This window comes from Bufo bufo, chromosome 11 (assembly GCF_905171765.1).
Source record: "Bufo bufo chromosome 11, aBufBuf1.1, whole genome shotgun sequence".
NCBI lineage: Eukaryota > Metazoa > Chordata > Amphibia > Anura > Bufonidae > Bufo > Bufo bufo.
In genome coordinates, this window is record NC_053399.1 from 20,453,999 (window position 1) to 20,476,281 (window position 22,283).

A 22,283-nucleotide genomic window follows, 5' to 3' on the forward strand; every position below is an offset into this window, starting at 1 on the left:
CATGGTATTCCCTGTTATAAAAAAGTGTAGGATAAGTTTACACCCTAAAGGTGTTGTCCCACTAGTAAATATATTGTATAGATCATAATTAACAATGTTTGCCTTTTTGTGAAGATACCTCACCTTTCTACCCCCCCCCCCTTCACCCCGACATCCACTTTTCTATTCACCCCAAAACTTTTCCCCCTCAACATACCCCACCATTTTTTCCTGCCTCCCTCCTCTTCAGATCCCTTCACCCTTCTCTCCTCCTCAGATCCCTTCACCCTTCTCTCCTCCTCAGATCCCTTCACCCTTCTCTCCTCTTCAGATCCCTTCACCCTTCTCTCCTCTTCAGATCCCTTCACCCTTCTCTCCTCTTCAGATCCCTTCACCCTTCTCTCCTCTTCAGATCCCTTCACCCTTCTCTCCTCTTCAGATCCCTTCACCCTTCTCTCCTCTTCAGATCCCTTCACCCTTCTCTCCTCTTCAGATCCCTTCACCCTTCTCTCCTCTTCAGATCCCTTCACCCTTCTCTCCTCTTCAGATCCCTTCACCCTTCTCTCCTCTTCAGATCCCTTCACCCTTCTCTCCTCTTCAGATCCCTTCACCCTTCTCTCCTCTTCAGATCCCTTCACCCTTCTCTCCTCTTCAGATCCCTTCACCCTTCTCTCCTCTTCAGATCCCTTCACCCTTCTCTCCTCTTCAGATCCCTTCACCCTTCTCTCCTCTTCAGATCCCTTCACCCTTCTCTCCTCCTCAGATCCCTTCACCCTTCTCTCCTCCTCAGATCCCTTCACCCTTCTCTCCTCCTCAGATCCCTTCACCCTTCTCAGTCTTATGTCCTGCTCCACCTGACACTCACTTTTCTTTTCGCCCTGACACTTTTCCCCGACAACATTTCCCTCCTGCCTCCCCACTTTTCCCTTCACCATTGTATGTCCTGTCCCACCTGATTTACACCACTTTTCCCTGCCCCACTTCTCATCTGACACCCACTTCACTCATTCACCCTGACACTTTTCCCCTTCCCCACTTCTCCCATTCCTGATCCACTGCCTCCAATTTTCACCCTGGTCCCTTCTTCACTCACTCTTCTTCCCTGCCTCCTTCTCTCACCTACTTTTCTATTCCCCCTGCCTCCCAATATCCTCTGCATTTAAATTTTTCACCCTGATCCATAATTTTTTCCCTTCCTCCCTCCTCTTCTGATCCACTTCTTCCTTCATCCTTCTCATTATGTCCTTCCTCACCTTATTTACACCACCCTCACCAGACTCCCCCCTCCCCCACCTTTCTGACACCCATTTTTCTATTCACCTTGACACTCCCCCCCAGTCCCATTCCCCTCCTGCCTCCCTCCTCTGGTGATCCACTTCTCCCTTCATCCTTCTAAATAGGTCTCATATCTGTGGTCCCTCCTCCTATGAAACTGGATCAAAAATACTAAGAAAATGTTATTAACATGCAGAGCTCACAAACCCTTCATGCCTCTTATGATCTGCCTGCTCCCTTCTCTGACACCCACTTTTCGATCTGCCCCAGGTTTATTTTCTCATTGGAAAATCATGGCAGTGCATCCAATTGTCAGTATTGCTATTTATAGTATTCCCTGTTATAAAAGTGTAGGAGAAGTTTACACCCTGAACTAGTTAATATATTGTATAGATCTTAAAAATTAACAATGTTTGCCATTTTTTTCTTTTGATCTAGTAAAGATACCTCACCTTTCTTCCCCCCTTTACCCTGACGTCCACTTTTCTATTCACCCCAACACTTTTCCCCCTCAACATCCCCCACCATTTTTTCCTGCCTCCCTCCTCTTCAGATCCCTTCACCCTTCTCCCCCAATGTCTTGCTCCACGGGACTTTCCCGACACCCACTTTTCTATTCATCCTGACACACCCCCCCCCCCCCCCCTGCCCCCTTCTTGACATTCTACTTTTCCATTCACCCTGACACTTTTCCCACTGCCCCCAACACATGATCCCATCTTCCACTGAGCCTGACAACCCCCCCCCCCCCCCTTCACCCTGACACCTCTTTCCCTCTGCCCTTCCCCTGGCTTCCCACTTTTCCCTTCACCACATTACATCCGGCCCCACTTGATTTACACCCTTTTTCCCCGATCCCACTTCTCATCTGACACCCACTTCACTCATTAACCCTGACAACTTTCCCCTGCCCCACTTCTCCCATTCCTGATCCACTGCCTCCAATTTTCACCCTGGTCCCTTCTTCACTCATTCACCCTTCTTTTCTGCCTCCTTCTCTCACCTACTTTTCTATTCTCCCTGACGCTTTCCCCCATTTCATGGCACCCACTTTTCAATTCCCCTTTCTTTAACCACTGAGCCACAACTGGGACTTATCCTGCCATGCATCCTAGGGTGCTGCACCTTCTCCACATGTATTTGTCTTGAAAAAATAAAGCATAATCCCTAACTGCTCCAAAGCAGTGGTGAGCATCTACCCCATGTGCCACCTTCACTTGTCACCTGCTGTTGCCTTCCTTAGTTACACTTTAAAATGTCCTTTTCGTAGGCAATAAAAAAAAAAGGTAGTAAATATATTGTATAGATCATAAAAATAAAAGGGGTAGTCTCACAGCAAAGGGCATTTATCCTGTGGACAAAGTTAATACAAGGCACTTACTAATGTATTGTGATTGTCCATATTGCCTCCTTTGCTGGTTGGATTCATTTTTCCATCACATTATTCATTGCTTGTTTCCAGAGGAAACGACCACCATATAATCCAGCAGTAGCCTATGCACAGTCCCGAGATCCAGGCCACCAGAGGTCGACGCCTTTTCCTATAGTGTGCAAGCACGACCACCGCTGCTGGAGTGCAGGATGGTTATAACTCCTGGAAACGAGCAGTGTATAATGTGATGGATAAAATGTATCAAGTCAGCAAAGGAGGCAATATGGATAATCACAATACATTAGTAAGTGGCTTGTATTAACTTTCTCTACATAATAAATAGCATTTGCTGAAGTGAGATGACTCCTTTAACAATGTTTGCCATTTCTTAGTTCCGATCTAGTGAATATGCCTGAGATTTACTTACAAACCATGGTGCCCCCCGTCCTCTTTATCCCCTTCCTGCACTGATCTCTATGCGCTCCTGTGTACAAGAAAAAAACATAAGAGCTAGAGAGGGATCAGCAATAACTGGAAGGGGTAGAAAACAGGCCCAGAAAGATTATCCAAATTAGGTTTATTTAGTTTAGAAAAAAGGCGACTGAGGGGAGATCTAATAACTATGTATAAATATATCAGGGGTCAGTACAGAGATCTCTCCCATCATCTATTTATCCCCAGGACTGTGACTGTGACGAGGGGACATCCTCTGCGTCTGGAGGAAAGAAGGTTTGTACACAAACATAGAAGAGGATTCTTTACGGTAAGAGCAGTGAGACTATGGAACTCTCTGCCTGAGGAGGTGGTGATGGTGAGTACAATAAAGGAATTCAGGAGGGGCCTGGACGTATTTCTGGAGTGTAATAATATTACAGGCTATAGTTATTAGATTTCTGGAGAGGTCATTGATTCAGGGAGTTATTCTAATTGCCTGGTTGGAGTTTCCATGGGGGATGAAGTGTATATTTTTGTACTGACACCCCCCCTTTTTCATTCAACCTGACACTTTTCCCCTATGCCCCCCCCCCCCGACACATTACCCCCTTTCCTCTGCTCCACCTGACTCCTCTTTCCCACTGCCCCCTCTCGTAACTTCTCCTCTTCCCTGATGCCCACTTTTCTATTCCCCCCCGAAACTTTTGCCCCCGCCCCAACACCCCTTCCATATACACCCTGATCCTTCAACAGACCCCCCCACTTATCTGACCCCCACTTTTCTATTCACCCTGACACTTTTCCCCTTGCTTCCTCCCAACATTCCCCTCTTGCCTCCCTCCTCTTTTGATCCACTTCTCAACCTGTCCCCCTTCGTCCTGACCCCTTTACCTGCCACCCCCCTTCACTGACACTCCGTGTGCTGGCCGCATCCACACGTCTGTTCTGCTGCCTCACGAAAAATTAAAATTAGAACATGTCTTCCATATCACAGACAAGGATAGGACTTCTCTACTGAGCGCTGGACCATCCGTTACACAAAATGCGGAAGTAAGGCCTAGTTCACACAAACTTTTTTTTGCGGGTGTATGGGCCGTTTTTTTGTGTTCCGTACACGGAACCATTCATTTCAATGGTTCTGCAAAAAAAACCTGAATGTGTTCCGTATGCATTCCGTTTCTGTATTTCCGTTTTTCCGTTCCGTTGAAAGATAGAACATGTCCTATATTTGGCCGCAAATCACGTTCCGTGGCTCCATTGAAGTCAATGGGTCCGCAAAAAAAAAAAAACGGAACACATACGGAAATGCATCCGTATGTCTTCCGTATCCGTTCCGTTTTTGCTGAACCATCTATTGAAAATGTTATGCCCAGCCCAATTTTTTCTATGTAATTACTGTATATGCCATACGGAAAAATGGAACGGAAAAACAGAAAGGAAAAACGGAAACACAACGGAACTCAAAAACGGATCCGTGAAAAACGGACCGTAAAAAACTATAAAAGCCATACGTTCGCGTGAACTAGGCCTAACACAGCCGGTATCTGTGTTTTGCAGGCTGCAAAACGGACACGGTCGTGTGCATGAGGCCTAATAGAGAGATCTCCATCACAGACAGATCACATTGTTCACATGTATTGGTCTGAAATAATAAAGCATAAATCTCTGCTCCAAGGCAGTGGTGAGCATCTACCCCATGTGCCACATTCACTTGTCACCTGCTGTTGCCTTCCTTAGCGACACTTTAAAATATCCTTTTCTTAGGCAATAAAAAAAGGGACAAGCGTGCAAAGAAATTAGAACTTGCGAACCAGCTCGAGTCAGAGAGAAGAGGAGTAGAATTCCTGTATGGGATGAAAGCAGTGCAGCACATTTACCTTCTGCTCCGCCACCAGTCCTAGCGCGCAACGGTTTTCCTTACTAGGACTTTAAAATGTTCTTTTTTTTTAGTTCTTTTTCTGCAGAGCTGCTGTACCTAATCCCATCATGTGTGATAGTGTCTGCTGGCAAATGGCATTTATCATGTAGATAATACAAGACACTTACTGATGTATTGTGATTGTTCATATTGCCTCCCTTGCTGGCTTTATTCAATTTTCCATCACACTATACACTGCTCGTTTCCAGGGGTTATGACAACCCTGCAATCCAGCAGCAGTGGTCGTGCTTGCACATTATAGAATAAACCTATGCACACTCCGGCGGTCCTGGCCACCCAAAGAGGCTTGTGATTTTTCCTATAGTGTAGTGTGGGTGGTCGTAATCATAGAAACTAGCAGTGTATGATGTGATAGAAAAATTAATCAAGCCAGCAAAGGAGGCAATATGGATAATCACAATACATTAGTAAGTGCCTTGTATTAACCCTCTCTACAGGATAAATGCCATTTACTGACGTGAAACGACAACCCCTTTAACAATATTTGCCATTTCCTTGTTTCGATCTAGTGAAATATACCCGAGATTCACTTACAAAGGATGGTGCCGCCCGGTGTTCAAAGTGTATAGGAATGTGCACCTCTATCTACTGAGTGCTGGTGGACATGCATGCTCAGTCACTCGCCCCACAAGCAGGTCTCAGCATAGTGATCCGCTGCTCACTGCAGAGCAGCCAATGTGAATTGCTTTCTGCATCTGCAGTAGTGATGAGTGGCAGGGGCAATATTCAAATTCGCGATATTTTGCGAATATTTTGTAGAATATTGTCATATATTCGCGAAATTCAAGATTATATTCTTGATTGCGAAAATCTGCAATGTAATATTCACGTTATGCGTGCGAAATACAGGCGTGGGTCACTTATGCTACATTTTTCAAGCTGCTAGAAGTTTCCTGAGACTGGAGAAAATGGTCGGCACGGCAGAACATTACAATAGCTTTATATGCAGATAGAGTGCTCCAATATATTTGCGCTTGCGAATTGTCGGCAATAGTAAGGGGCAGGCAACTTTTCTATTGGTTGCTAGGGATGTTGCTAAGCTGTGACAAAGCCTTCTCATTGGCCCACAAGCTAGAAGGAGTGATGATTACCTGATGTGTACGGTGTTAAAATAATATATATATATTCGATTTTACGAATATATAGCGCTATATTCTAAATATTTGCGAATTCTCGAAGTGCCGATATTCGCGATTAAAATTTGCTATTCGAATATTCGCGCTCAACATGAATCTGCAGTAGCGTGGCTGTATAGCGTGGCTGTATAGCGGAGAAGACTGCATCTGCAGGGAAAGTGAGAAGGGACTGTATTGTCAGCTGCCAGAGGGGGGGGGGGGGGGGGGGGGAGTCAATAAATTGACTTATATTGAAATGTAACTACTTTAAAAGGGTTTTCCAAGACTTTAATACTGATGACCTATGCTCAGAATAGGTGATCAGTATCTGATCGGTGGGGGTCAGACATCCGGGACCCCCACCAATCAACTCTTTGAGAAGCCACCGGTGCACTGTGAGTGCCGCAGTCTTCTCTGTGCTTACCAAGCACAGCACCATACATTGTATAGCAGCTGTGCTTAGTATTGCGCTCAGCCCCATTCACTTCAATGGGGCAAAGCGGCACCTAAGCCATGCAACCGATGAACGTGTCGTCAACCAGCTTAGGGAAAGCTGTGAGAAGGCCGCGGAGCTCACAGGAGTGCCGATGCCTTCTCAAACAGCTGGTCGGCGGGGGTCCCGGGTGTTGTACCCCCACTGATCAGATACTAATGACCTATCCTGAAGATAGGTCATCAATATTAAAGTCTCAGGAAACCCCTTTAACCACTTCACATCCACCCATAGGATATAAACGTCCTATGGGTGGATGTTCATCTCTGAATGGACGTTCTGGAACGTCCATTCAGAGATGGCAGCTGCACGCTAATCGTGCAGCTGCAGAGCGGGGGGCCCTCTGTGTACACAGATCAGCGCTTCCTGTCCCGGCCCGGTGGTCATGTGACCGCCGGGGCCGGGAGAGTGCAGGAGCTGTCGGGTCTTCTACAGACCTCGATCAGCCCTGCACTGAGGCAAGTGTCAAATATATTTAAAAAATTACCCAATTAAGTAATGAAAAAATAATGTTTAAAATAAAAAAATGTAATAAAATAGACATATTTGGTATTGCCGCGTCCGTAACGACTGGCTCTATAAATATATCACATGATCTACCCCGCCTGATAAACAACAGAAAAAAATAGCTATTTTTGTCACCTTACATCACAAAAAATGCAACTCCAAGGGATCAAAAAGGCTTATGTCCCACAAAATGGTACCAATAAAACAGTCACCTCATCCCACAAAAAATGAGCCCCTATATAAGAAAATCGCTCAAAAAAAAAAAAAAAAATATTGCTCTCAGAACATGGAGACATTAAAGCATCATTTAAAAAAATAATAATAATGCTTTTATTGTGTTAAAGTGAAATAAAAAAGAAGAAAAGTATACATATTAGATATCGCCATGTCTGTAACCACCAGCTCTATAAAAATATCACATGACCTAACCCTTCAGGTGAACATCGTTAAAAATTTTTAATAAAAACTGTGCAAAAAAAGCCTAACATCACATAAAGTGCAACACAAAGCTATCAAAAAGGTGTATGCCCCCCAAAATCTCACCTCATCCTGGAGAGACACTAAAACATCATTTTTTTGGTTTCAAAAATGCTATTATTGTGTAAAACCTAAATAAGAAAAAACATACATATTAGGTATTTCCACATCCGTAACAATCTGCTCTATAAAAGTGTCACATGACCTAACCCCTCAGGTGAACGCTGTAAAAATAAATAAATGAAAACTGTGCTAAAACAATAAATTTTTTGGTCACCTTGCCCCGTAAAGTGTAATAATGAATGATCAAAAAATCATATGTACCCAAAAATGGTACTAATAAAAACATCATCTCTTACCGCAAAAAAACTAGTCCCTGCACATGACGATCGGCAGAAAAATAAAAAAAATATGGCGTTCAGAAAATGGAGACACAAAAACATAATTTGTTTTTCAAAAATGCTTTATCACGTAAAACTGAAACAAAGAAAGTAGACATATTTGATATCATTGCGTCCGTAACAACCTGCCAATAGCACATGATCTACACTGTCAGGTGAATGTTGTAAAAAATAAAAAAAAGTGCCAAAACAGCCATTTTTTTGTTACCTTGCCTCACAAAAAACTTAATATAGAGCAATTAAAAATCATATGTACCCCAAAATAGTACCAATAAAGCTGGCCCCTTATCCCCTAGTTTGAAAAATGGGGTCACTTTTTGGGAGTTTCTACTGTAAGGGTGCATCAGGGGGGCTTCAAATGGGACATAGCATCTAAAAACCAGTTCAGCAAAATCTGCCTTCCAAAAACCATACGGCGCTCCTTTTCTTCTGTGCCCTGCCGTGTGCCCTTACATCAGTTTACGACCACATGTGGGGTGTTTATGTAAACCACAGAATCAGGGTAATAAATATTGAGTTTGGTTTGGCTGTTAACCCTCGATGTGTTAAAGGGGTTATCCGAGTTAACTTAACCTTATCTCTATGGCTTTATTTCTCCTATCCCTTAGCTTTCCTAAATCACTTACTGTACCTATCTTGTGCCGTTTCTCTGCTACACTAAACAGTCATGTGACCGCCCACGTCATCAGCTGTGACGTTCCGTTGACATGGAGCTCTCTGCTTGTCGGAGTGACTAAGCCATGTAAACGGAACGTCATCAGCCTTGGCCACGCCCCCACCTCTCTGCATTACAGTCCGTGCGGCTGTGAGTTGATCGCGCATGCGCGATCCTCACTTGTGCCACGGCTACCTCAACGGAACGTCATCAGCCTTGGCCACGCCCCCACCTCTCTGCATTACAGTCCGTGCGGCTGTGAGTTGATCGCGCATGCGCGATCCTCACCACTGCCGCAGCTCTTCATTCGGCACTTGTATGGCTGGCTGCTCCGTTCCAGTGAAGACCGCCCACTTGAAGAAAAAAGTAAATAATGTATTACTTTTATATTATCGGCAGGCTGTTACAGCAGTTGAATAGCCTGTCACCTTGCCGGACTGGCCCTGCCGCTAGTACATATGTCCCACCGTGCTGCCACTCCATCCCCATTTATTATATTGGGGTGGAGGGTTTTCTCTTGAAATCAACCCCTCCCACAAATATTCATGAGGGAGAGATGAGTCATTGTTGTTACTGCTGCATGTAAACACAGCAATAACAGAACCTGGAAAAGGTGTAAAGATCGGTTTTTTTTTCAAAAAATCAAGCTTGACTAATGTATATGTATATCCTGATTAATTTTGTTAGGTTTTATTTTTTTTCCCATAACTCGGATAACCCCTTTAAATAAAAAAATTGATTAAAATGGAAAATCTGGCAAAAAAGTGAAATTTTGAAATGTCATCTTCATTTTCCTTTATTCCTTGTGAAACACAAAGGGTTAACAAAGTTTGTAAAATCAGTTTTGAGTAACTTGAGGGGTGTAGTTTCTACAATGGGTCATTTAAAGGGGGTTTCCACTACGTCACCCCTACAAAGTGACTTCAGACCTGAACTGGTCCTTAAAAAGTGGGTTTTGGAAATTTTCTTAAAAATGTTAAGAATTGCTTCTAAAATTCTAAGCCTTCTAACAAAATGATGCCAACATAAAGTAGACAGATGGGGAATGTTAAGTAATAAATATTTTGAGGTATCACTTTGTTTTAAAAGCAGAGAAATTGAAATTTAGAAAATTGTGAATTTTTCAATTTTTTTTTTTTATTTGGGATTATTTTATAAATAAAGGTGAAATATAGCGACTCAAATTTACCACTGTCATGAAGTACAATTTGTCACGAGAAAACAATCTCAGAATGGCTTGGATAAGTAAAAGCGTTCCAAAGTTTTTACTACATAAAATGACACATGTCAGATTTGCTACACGGAGCGGCGCCCAGGTATAACAGTAAGTGCAGGGAGATCCCTGGGCGCCACTCTCCATGTCTGTATACTTAGTTTAGATTTTCTATTCTAGTGAAAGGTCCTCTTTAAGCTCTGTCAGGAAGGGGGAAATGGCCCGGATGTGAAGTGGTTAATGTCTGTAATAGCATTCATCCAGATGAGATCTATTTATACCGGATTCTGAGTGGGCGAAGCAGGGGTAAATATTCCAATCTATCGTAATACTGCCCGGATAAAACAGGCGTAAGCGCTGGGTCCAGTCCCATACAGTAAATCTTTCTTATCAGTAAGTGTTAAGTCAAAAGTGACTCAGCCATGCTGCTCATTTGCATATCCACGCCCCTTCTATGTACCTGTTCAGGTAGAGAGGATGAGATCTGGTGTACGGATTTCTCCTCTATGTAGGGTTTCCTCATACAGTAAAGCAGTCTTCTTCTTTGTTATAGAAGTGATTGATGGTCCATCTCCCCTCCGCACTGTGGGTTACAGCTAGCCTCACACATGTAGGATGGCGGCAGAGTTCATCAAGAGCTGCTGTAAAGGATGCTTCCAGAGCGAAAGTAAGAACGGTAAGGCTTTTATCTTGTAATAACTTGTGGAAATCATGTGTGATACTGTACTGCTGAGCCCCTGCATCTAATTCCATCACATGTGATACCGTACTGCTGAGCCCCTGTATCCAAGTCTTTCCCATGTGATACTGTACTGCTGAACCCCTGGATCTAATTCCATCATGTGTGATACTGTACTGCTGAGCCCCTGTATCCAAGTCTTTCCCATGTGATACTGTACTGCTGAGCCCCTGCATCCAAGTCTGTCCCATGTGATACTGTACTGCTGAGCCCCTGTATCTAATTCCATCATGTGTGATACTGTACTGCTGAACCCCTGGATCTAATTCCATCATGTGTGATACTGTACTGCTGAGCCCCTGTATCTAATTCCATCATGTGTGATACTGTACTGCTGAGCCCCTGATATTATCTGCTGAACTGCTGTATCCAATCTGTCATGTATGATACTGTCTTCTGAGCCATGTATCCAACTCCATCATGTGTGATACTGTCTGCTACTGTAAGCCTCTGTATGTATAGCTGATACTGTCTGCTGTGCTGCTGTATCTAAGCCCATCATGTATGATACTATACTGCTGAGCCCCTGTATCTATTCCTATCAGGTGTGATATTGTCCACAGAGCTTGTGTACATGCGCTGCTGTATCTGATCCTACTGTGTAAGGTACTCTACTGCTGAGCTCCTGTATCTAATACAAGGATCAGCAATCTTCGGCACACCAGCTGTGGTGAAACTACAACTCCCAGCATAAACACTTGCTTAGCTGTTCTTGGAACTTCCATAAAAGGGGAATGGGGCATGCTGGGAGTTGTAATTTTGCAACAGATGGAGCACTGGAGGTTGGTGACCCTGATCTAATCCTGTCACATGTGATATTATCTACTGAGCCCCGGTGTCCAAGTCTATCATGTGTGATACTGTTCGCTAAGTTTTGTATCTAATCCCATCATATGCAATATTGTTTGCTAAACTGATTTTCACTTCAGCGTTTTTGCTGGATCCGTCATGGATCAGCAAAAATGCTTCCGTAATGATAATACAACCGCCTGCATCCGTTATGAACGGATCCGGTTGTATTATCTCTGAAATAGCCACGACGGATCAGTCTCTAAAACCACTGTAAGTCAATGGGGGACAGATCCATTTTCTTTTGTGACAGAGAAAACGGATCCGTCACCATTGACGTACATTGTGCGTCACGACAGATCCATCTGGCTCCGCATCCCGCTGCTTGCAGCGCTTTTGTGTGCATCATGGGAACGCAATGCATTCTACTGCACTCCGTTCCCTTCAGTTCGTCCCCATTGACAATGAATGGGGACAAAACTGAAGCATTTTCCTCCACTATTGAGATCTTATGACGGATCTCAATAGCGGAAAGGGAAAGCACTGGTGGGAAAGTAGCGTAAGCCCATCATGTGTGATACTGTCTGCTGAAACACTGTATATAGGCCTATGTGCGACACTATATTGCTGGTCTCTAAATCTAGCATCTGTTATACTGTCTGCTGAACCACTGTATGCGTCCATGCCTATGTGAGACACTATATTGCAGAGTCTCTATACCTAAGTCTAGCACCTGTCATGCTGTCTACTGAGCGATTTTCAGGATCACTTAATGCTGCCAGTGAATGGTAACTTTAGAGACTGAAATCTTTTCTTATATGGTCCCGCACAGGTTGGGTTTGGACCAGTGTATCGGCAGCACAAATCTGGCCTGTCTTGCTAGTTTATTACAATGTATCTAGGTTGTTCAGGTTACAGAGGATTGTCCAAACAATTGTAACAAACTACAAACCCTCTGAACCGCTCTCAGCCTCTAAAAGTACACAATGAATGTTTCCATTCACTGACAGCAGGCATACATCTGGTAGGAAAGTCAGTTTGCTGAACATTTCTGTATACAATGATTTCAGCTTTATTTGTTAAAGAGGTGTTTGCTTTGGTCAACCCCACTTAAGGAGCTGATCTGCTTTTTCCAAAATTGTGCTACCCCTGTCTAGAGGTTGTATGTGGCATAACAGCTCAGTCCCATTCCTTTCAGCAGAGATAGCAGAGACAACCCATGGCCAGATGTCCTGCTGCTTCTGGACAAATGCAGCCATGTTTTTCTAATCCTGTACACTTTTAAAGGGCACCTGTCAAGACTTTTGACCAAGTTATGTGTGGACAGCACTAGGTAGAAGTTGGAGGGAACAGGACAAACATACCTTTTGCTGAGCTTTTATTGCGCAGAATAGTGAGAATATGAAGTTTTATTCTGCCAGATTCTGCTCCTGCAAGTGCCAAGGGCAGGGCTTCCCTGTAAAGTGTTCTCTGCTCTGAGCTGCTTCACAGCCCCTCCCCTCTGCTGAGTGACAGCACTGTAATCCAACCAGGAGACCACTACAGCTGTCACTCAGCAGAGGGGAGGGGCTCTGAAGCAGCTCTGTGCAAAGAGGACTTCATAGTGAACCTCCAAAATAAAACTTTGTATCCTCACTACTCTGGATAATAAAAGCTAAAAGGTATGTTTGTACTGATCTCTCCAACCTCTACCTATTGCTGTTAGTAGTTCAGCAGGGTCAAAACTGCTCACAGACTCCCTTTAATAAAGCAGTTCTCCCAGAGGATAGATCATCAGTTTAAACAAACTGCAGAACCCCTTTAAACTACAAAGCATAATGGTTTATATAGCAATACAGTTTAATATGCAGAGATGAATGCTTCCACAATGAAGGCACCCAATGCCCCCACTTATCCCTACCTGAGGCAATCGCCTCACCTCGCCTCATTGGCCGTGCACCCCTGCCTTTAAGTCCACATGGCCTCACAGGGCTCTATGAGGAATGCCTTCTACATAATGCTGATGTAGATAACTCATGAGCTATTCATATGATCGCATAGCTGATAACAGATTTATCAGTGTAAAGTATTTACCAGGGCTGATGACTGCATACTTCATTTGTTAAGGGAGGAAATTAGGGAGGAGCGCAGCATATGTGGAGAGGACCCCAGGACTCCAGATCCGCGTATAAGACCAAATTTTATCTTTTTTTTTTTTTTTTTGCAAATAGCACACTAACCTATTCACTTCTGTGGGGCCATGCTCACATCCATTAGTTTTGAGGATCCATGTGGCTGTTCCACAGATTTTAGAACATGTCCTATTCTGGTCAGTTTTGCAGACTAGAGTAGTCCTTCATATTGATTGGAGTTTGTAAAATGAGTAGTGCACACAGAAGGCATCCGTATTCTGCGGACTGAAACACGGAGACTGCTATGAGCAGGAGGCCTTACCAGGGATCCCCTAGTGCAAGAGTCAGCAACCTTTGGCAGCTCAGCTGCTGAGATACTACAACTCCCAGCATGCACACTTGTATAGAAGTTACAAGAACAGCAAAGCAAGTGAATGGAGCATTCTGAGAGTTGTAGTTTCAGAACAGCTGGAGTGCCGGAAGTTACTGATCCCTGCACTCGTGCTTGCAGACTTGTCACGTCTGTGTTTTCAATAGCCCTGTTGTCCTCTCTGGTCCAGTAATAGAGATGCCAAAGGGATCCCAAGATCTTCACATTCTACAATGAGGAGTTTTCCAGTATTTGGTCCCCTTTTAATTGCGCCCTCTAGTGTGTGGTCCCCATGCACACTGTGAAGCGCACATGCAACAGGTCAGCCCCTGTCATAGGCGCAAAACTGCTCACAGATGCCCTTTAAAGGGTATGGTAGCACTTGCAATTAGCAGAGAATCACAGGTGCTACCCCACGTCTGCTAATGAGCATGAGGAAGTGTATATGCACACGATGCATATTACATGTGGATTTTTGTGAAGAAAATGCTCACATGCCAGATTTTTTACATGGCTGCAGATTTTAAATGTTGTTTTCCTGACCACCCCAAGAATGGACTTGTGGTTTTGGTGTGGACAGCACGGAAAACCGCGGTGGGAGCCTGCTTGCAATTTAACCCAATCCAATGGGGCTAAACCATGAGCGGATCTTCTGCACTGTAATTAAAAAAACAGCCTTAGAAACCATTTTTAAAACACACCTTAATACAGCACCAGCTAAATCAATGACATTTTCAAGATCTCATGTACACTGTGCTGAAAATTCCTGTGTGGAAATTAACCTGCATGCAGATTTTAAAATTAAATTCAGCACCATGTCAATTTTTGGTGTGGATCCGATTGTGCATTGCAAAGGGTGAGATATGGGTAGAATCTTCTTCAAAATCCGCAAGTAAGGGCTTGTTCACACAACCTTATGTGTTTTGCGGTCCTCAAAAAACTGATCCGCTAAAAATATGGATGACATCCGTCTGCATCCCGTATTTAGCAGAATGGAATAGCTGGCCCCTAATAGAACAGTACTATACTTGTCCGCAATGCGGACAATAATAGGACATGTTCTATATTTTTGCGGAACGGAAATACGGACATATGGAAACAGAATGCACACGGAGTAACTTCAGTTGTTTTTTTTTGCGGACCCATTGAAACACAAAAAAACGAAACGGAATATACGGTCGTGTGAATGAGTTCGCCTCACTATTATTTTTCCTTTCTGCTGATCCATCAGAAGAATGTAAAAAAAAAATAAAATAAAGATCCTGGGCATCAGTTATGCACATTTGGCATCTGTTTGAGCCATATCAGTCATAGATCCAATATTTATTCCATCTAAAAAAAAAAAAACGGATCTATGACGGAAATGGCTCAAACAGAAGCCAAACATAACTGATGCACAGGATCTTTTTTTTTTTTTTAAAGGATCCATTTTTTTTTCTGTTCTAACATAACTGTGATGTAAACTCGCCCTAACACATGCGTTTTTTGTGTGTGCAAATTTGGTTTGGAAACGCAGTGAAAACCACACACAAAAAAAAAAGAAAGCTCCTGGATTACGAAATGATGTGGGTTATTACACAGATATAGATAGATATTACTTTTATTTCGGTCATCAACTTTCACTTTTGCAATAGTCTGAGTCTAATTAATCAATGACAGATTTTTCCTGCTCTGTGTATCTGAAATGGGACGTACATTAGAAACCCTCGCACAGCGGCTGCTCCAGGTCGGGACTGAACCCTGACCCCAGAGCGGAGAGGCTGCAGTTCTGTCCACCGTCTTATGTCCTCACCTGAAGTCTTCCCGGAACAAGCTGTTGATCCAGCCGATGTCCCTGCCAGCCGGTCGCTTATTAAAATGTAATTTGTAACAATGTGACTGTGACAGAGGTGATGTTTGACATTGCAGTAGCAGTGTGGAGCTCCGGCTGCCCTGCTGGGAGTCTCCAGGTTTGCATAAGTATTTACTAAAGGAGGCACACATACTATCACAGCTCCACTCCTGCGGGGATCCGTCACGGTTTTTGACACACAGCTAAATCTGCCCCATCTCCATTTGCTGGCCTGTTTATTGTAATCTATGTTGTTCTCTGTTATCAGCCATTTCAAGCTTAGGAGAGGCTGGTGAATGCAATCTATTGTTTCCTGTTATCAGCCATTTCTAGGGAGAGGCAATGGGATGAGTGAAAGGGAGTGCCCCCACGATTACCAATTTATGTCACATATCTCCAGAGCGGAGAAATGTTTCCACAAATTCTTGAATTTAAAAGGAATAGGAACGTTTCAGCAAATTGTTTCATAAAAATACACCCATCCAAATTTCAAATGTATTTCCGTTAAATCTCTGCTTGCTTTACATGGGCACATGAACGTTCATACAACCACTTGTTCCTGATAACTGGCCCATGTAAATGCATCAACGATCCCATCGTTTTTATGCAGCACAAAAAAAACACAAATCGGCATCAACAGACAGTATCATCACACGACAGGATTAGGCCTCTTTCACACGGCCGCAGTGCTCCCGTGGTTGTATTGTGGCCCGCATACGGCGGGTCCCCAATACACGGGGCACCAGCAGTGTGCATTCCGCATCACTTGAATGGGTCCACAAATCCGGAGATGCGGTACGGAACGGAAGCACGGAACGGAACCTCACGGAAGCACTACGGACATTCACCGGGCATCTGCACTGCACTAGGTCCCGGCAGCGCACAGCCTCAGGATGGGATGCAGTGTGCGTAGGAGCGCACTATGACCTGACACTATGTGGCGTCAGATCACAGTGTAGTGCGTGACTAGAGACAGTGCTGCACAAAGATCACAAGAAGAGAGGGGAGTATTATTATTATTATTTTTTTCGTCCGGTCTGAGTTCTGCATTAAGGGGACCTGTTTAAAAATTTGCTTTGGGGCCCAGTCAGTTCTAGTTATGCCACTGGCTGTTGCAAACAGCAGGTCTGCAATATGCGGGCAGCGGCCATGTGCACCCCGCATTACGGATGCGGACCAATTCACTTGAATAGGTCCACAATCCAGAAGGTCGGTGCAGAATGGAGGCACGGATCACCACGGTAGCACTACGTAGTGCTTCCGCAGGGTTTCTCTCCGTGCCTTCACACCACCAAAAATATAATAATAATAGAACATAGTTCTGGAAACGTCTGCAAAATCTGCACGAATGTTGCCCATGCATTGGGATCGCAAATTACGGCCCTCAATGCATGGAATGGCCGACCAACGGCCATGTGAATGAGCCCTTAGATAGTTATTCAGAAGACAGTATCACACATGATAGAATTAGATATGGCAGTTTAGCAGACAGTATCACACACGTGATAAGATTAGATACATCATGTCAGCAGAAAGTAACCACACATCATATGCTTCATTTTTTGATCTTTACCATACTGAATGGCTTTTCTTATCTGAATTTCTGCCATTTTCAGCCTTGCCTGATGCAAGAAGTACTGATGGAACCAGGAAAGGATCTCACATCGTGGACCTTCCCCCAATGTCGTCAGTTTCCATTAAAAGGCAGGTGGGGTGCACAGAGGATTATTTGATGTCCAAGCTGCCCCCGGATGGAAAAGATGTGCCATTTGTTGTACCGACATTTAAACCCTCCTATATTCAGCCGAGAACAGTGACCAGCCCAACACTCATGGAGGGTCCGAAAGGTAACCAATCTCCCTATATTTTAGCCCCAACCCAAATAAATGCCTCCAAAACTACAAAGCATAGAGTCGTCCTCTTCTGTAAAGTGGGGCATCATTCCTATTCAGTCGTTTCCATTTTACCTGTGAAGAGGGTACATTGTTACAAAGTCATGTTGGGTGGATTTAGACTTGATACATCTGGCAGGTGAATTAAAGGATGACGCAGATCGATATCCGTGACTTTTACTGGTCTTTGTGCTCGGCCCGTCAATGTCATATAGATCAGCGTCTCTGCCGGGTGATTCACCCATTACTACGTAACACTATTAAACCTTCTGTCACTCAGGATCTGCAAGGACCACATTCACCGACAGGAAGACTGAACTTTCCACTATGTATCAACAAGGACCAAATTACGATGTGGTTTATAATCCGGGGTACGTCCTGCAGCACATCTCGCCTGACCTAAACCGACGGGCAACACTCAACCAGAGTAACCCCAGGCTGTACGGTTCAGGTGAGTGCGTCACATATCAGATAATGATGCAGTCTAACGATATACGTGATGCCCTAAACTTGGCGTAATCCGTGTACTGTGCTATACGACACTCTGCAGGTAGAGTGTATTATAAAGGGTACGTCCACCGGTGCAAAGACTAGGAATTTGCCGGCAGGGTTTTCCATGTGGCAAATCAACAGCATTTTACAGTACAGGCCAAGTGGATGAGATTGGTAGAAATCTCATCCACCTGCTGCGGGGAATTTTTTTTTTAATAAAATCCTTTGCATAAATTGCCCCTTGGTGTGGATTTCAAATCTGCAGCATGTCAATGTACACTGCGGATTTCCAACACAGATTTCACCTTTTGCTGCATTTGTTGCAGATTTTACCCTCTGAAATCCGTGCTACAAAACTGCAGCATAAATACAAATTGCGCTGTGGAAAATCCGCCCTGTGTGGCCGTACCCTTTCTTTGCATGGTCATAAATCGCCAGCCACATGGTGTCCCATGAAGAGTAATGGGAGGTGGAAACCGCGCGGCTTCTGGCAGTTTATTTAGCGCAGAATCCGCGACAAAATTTAGTTGTTAAAAGCCACCATGTGAATGGGGCCTAAGGCAGCCTGATGGTGTAAGGGTGCACTCACATGTTGCGGATTTTGCTGTAGAAATTTCCGTAACTGAAAATCAGTTCCATTCACCTAAAAGGGGCTTGCAGCAATCCGTGTGCTTGCCACCTCGTGAGTGGAACTGATTTTCAGTCGCAGGAATTTCTGCAAACAAAATCTGCAGTGCGTGAGGGCACTCTAATGTAGTTTAGGATTAGTCAGTCTGCAGTTAATGTAATGTCTTTTGAGATATTCTGCAGGAGTGGGTAAAAGCTTTCTATAGCGCTGACATATTCTTACAGACATCATCATCACTCTGTCCCCAGGGCCGTCTTTAGCTTACAGTGAATTACTGTAAGTACTTACAGTTCTGAAGACTCCAGCAGGCTCAGGAGCAGTGCTCTGGGCAGCTGGGCTCAGGGCTGGAAGTGGGCACCGCTCTGCAGGAAGGAGACCGGGGCTCACCCTAGCGTGACGTCGCGGTGCTCGGCGTACGCAAAGGGCAGGGAAGGTCGGGAGGAGGAGCAAGCAAGTACCGTATTTTTCGCTTTATAAGACGCACCTGATGATAAGATGCACCTAGGTTTTTGAGAAGGAAAATAAGAAAAAAAATATTTTGAACCAAAAGGTGTGCTTTTGAACGAATGGTGGTCTGTTGATGACTACAAGATAATTTAGACTAAAGCCTTCAGAATCACAGGTGCATATCCATGAAGAAAACATAATTACAAAAAACAAGATGGCTGCACACCATTATACATACAAACAATAGAGCTAAGAAATGGGGGTCATTCTAAATAAATGTGGTACAATACAGACTATAAATGAGTTAATGGAAGCTCTTAGCGCACATATTTGCTCAAACGTGTGTCGGGCCCATCTACCAGGGGTCTGTGGATGACACTATTATGGGGGATCTGTGGATGACACTGTTATGGAGGGGGATCTGTGGATGAGGCACTATTATGGGGATCTGTGGATGACGCACTGTTATGGGGGCATCTGTGGATTATGTACTTTTATGGGGGCATCTGTGGATGACACTGTTATGGGGGCATCTGTGGATGACGCACTGTTATGGGGATCTGTGGATGACGCACTGTTATGGGGGACGGTGGACCTGTGGATGGCACTGTTATGGGGGCATCTGTGGATGACACACTGTTATGGGGGACCTGTGGATAACACTGTTATGGGGATCTGTGGATGGCACTATTATGGGGCCATCTGTGGATGACGCAGTGTTATGAGCGCATCTGTGTGGATGACACTGTTATGGGGGGGATCTGTGGATGACACTTATGGGGGGATCTGTGGATGACACTTATGGGGGGGATCTGTGGATGACACTTATGGGGGGGGATCTGTGGATGACACTTATGGGGGGGGATCTGTGGATGACACTTATGGGGGGGATCTGTGGATGAAACTGTTATGGGGGGGATCTGTGGGTGACACTGTTATGGGGGGGGATCTGTGGGTGACACTGTTATGGGGGGGGGGATCTGTGGGTGACACTGTTATGGGGGGGGGGGATCTGTGGGTGACACATATATAGCATCTTATGCTATATATGTGTCATCTACAGATTTCCCCCCCCCCCCCCCCCCATAACAGTATCCCTGTGTAAATAGTGACCCCCAATACAGGAGGTGGAGGCCGGCAACTAATCACGGTGGGGTCTTTATATCTAAAGCGTAGTCAACTAGTCATGGCTGGGAGGCTAGTACTCACTATCTAACATTCGAACTAACGTAGCAGGCAGGCCGGCCAGCCAGCAGCGTAACGTGACGTGACGTCACTCACTCCGTCACGCGCCTGCTCTTCCCTCTTTATTAATGAATCAGGCGCGTGACGGAGTGAGTGACGTTACGCAGCCAGCCTGCCTGCTACGGTAGTTTTTGCCGGCAGAGCAGATCATGTCATTGTGGCTGTGGGCAGTGGGCAGCGGGGCTCAAGAGGCAGCTGCCCCTTTTGCCCCGCATTAAAGACAACCCTGTTTGTCCCCAATAGAGCTTAAGGGAGATCTGCGGAAAATCTGCATTAAAATCCACAAGTGACATGTGGATTTTTGTGAGGAAACACTGAAAAAAATTGTGTGAAAAATCCACAGATGACACGGCTGTCTGCATATACTTTGAAACAGCATGCAGAACTGATTGTATAGTTACATATTCCACGGGGTCTTGTGTAGTGCTGTGTTTCAGGTACTGCAGTAGTAAATTATGCATCCATTTTCAGGTGTAGAGTAGTTTAGTGTAAGCAAGACAGGCCTCATGCACACGACCGTTGTTTTGGTCCGCATTCGAATGGGCCGCAAAAGATGCGGACAGCACTCCGTTCTGTGGTCCGCCCAAAAAAAAAAATATATATAACCTGTCCTCTTCTTGTCCGTTTTGCGGACAAAAATAGGCATATTAATGGCTATCCGCGCCGTTCCGCAAATTGCGGAACGCACACGGACGCCATCCGTGTTTTGCGGATCCTAAATTTGCAGACCGCAAAAAACACACAACGGTCGTGTGCATGAGGCCATATTCTGCAGATATAGCTGCAGGCTAGTCCTGTAAAAGTACAGGTGTAGGCAGGGGCGGACTGGAAAATTAAAGTGGCCCTGGAAAAATACTAAAAGTCGCCCCGTTTTGTAGTTGGGTTCAAATTGATTTAAAGCAGGGCCAGAAATACCATATTGTGGCACATTATACCGCCCCAACAGAGCCAAATACCACAGTCCATCACAAAATACTGCCAGCAGCACAAAATAGATTCCCAAAAACTTCCATTGGCCGGCAGCGCGGAGTGTCCAGGCAGCCCCCTGGGCATCGGCCCACCGGGAAACTTCCCTGTCAGGTCTATGGCCAATCTGCCCCTGGGTGTAGGGCATTTTTGTGGTATTATGCAGCTGTGATTTACAGCACAGTATACCTAGAGCTACAGGTATAGTGGTGTACAAGACACATGCAGTCTATTGCGGTGTATTACCTGCAGGATTAGTGACAAAAGTCGATATGCCTGCAGTAGTTAGTCCTATGTATTCAGATTTCAGACTTCTACCCAGTCTGCCTCTTCCACACTCACTGTACAGCAATGGGCTCATAATATGAGAGTAAATAATGACTTATCCGCTACCAGCGATGATCTGAACATTAATCACTTTGTTTGAACAGAAAGGAGGACATGGCTGCACCTTGCTGGACGCCGAGCAGAGTCTTGCTCTACCTTCTGTGCCCTGCACAATTATGATCATTGTCCTCGTCCATCTCATGTCCCGAGATAAAAAAAAACTTTCCCTCTGTGTGAACTAACCCGACACTGAAACTAAATCCTATAATTTCTGTCTTTTCAGTCTGTGACCTGAGAAACGTCAAACAAAGTGACTCTCCTGGTCTGAGCAACTCTCTTTATGACCTCAGCAGCTATATTCAGGTATGGGAAAGTGACCGGTATAACCTGTGGTTATTATGTGTCCTGTTAGGTGGGGGAAGGGAGGGGTACGGGTATAATGGGATGTATGCACTGATCAGCCATAGCGTTAAAACCACTGACAGGTGACGTGAATAACATTGATTATCTTGTGATCGTGCTCTTGTCAAGGGGTGGGATATATTAGGGTGTAAGTGAACAGTTTTTGACGTTGATGTGCTGGAA

The 22,283-nt window shown here is 44.7% G+C and overlaps 1 protein-coding gene across 4 annotated transcripts in view; it reads left to right on the forward strand.

The window, feature by feature from the left end:
• The window catches only part of TC2N (tandem C2 domains, nuclear), a 56,144-nt gene that overhangs the window by 14,507 nt on the left and 19,354 nt on the right, over positions 1–22,283 (forward strand). For 2 of the 4 annotated variants that reach the window (XM_040412098.1, XM_040412097.1), the window contains exons 2-5: positions 10,415–10,537; positions 17,318–17,548; positions 17,874–18,044; positions 21,982–22,061. In XM_040412098.1, coding sequence (XP_040268032.1) covers positions 10,477–10,537; positions 17,318–17,548; positions 17,874–18,044; positions 21,982–22,061 — 543 coding nt within the window. In that variant the 5' untranslated portion in view covers positions 10,415–10,476. The remainder of the gene's footprint in view (positions 1–10,414; positions 10,538–17,317; positions 17,549–17,873; positions 18,045–21,981; positions 22,062–22,283) is intronic. The other 2 variants (XM_040412100.1, XM_040412099.1) reach the window with 2 other exon arrangements.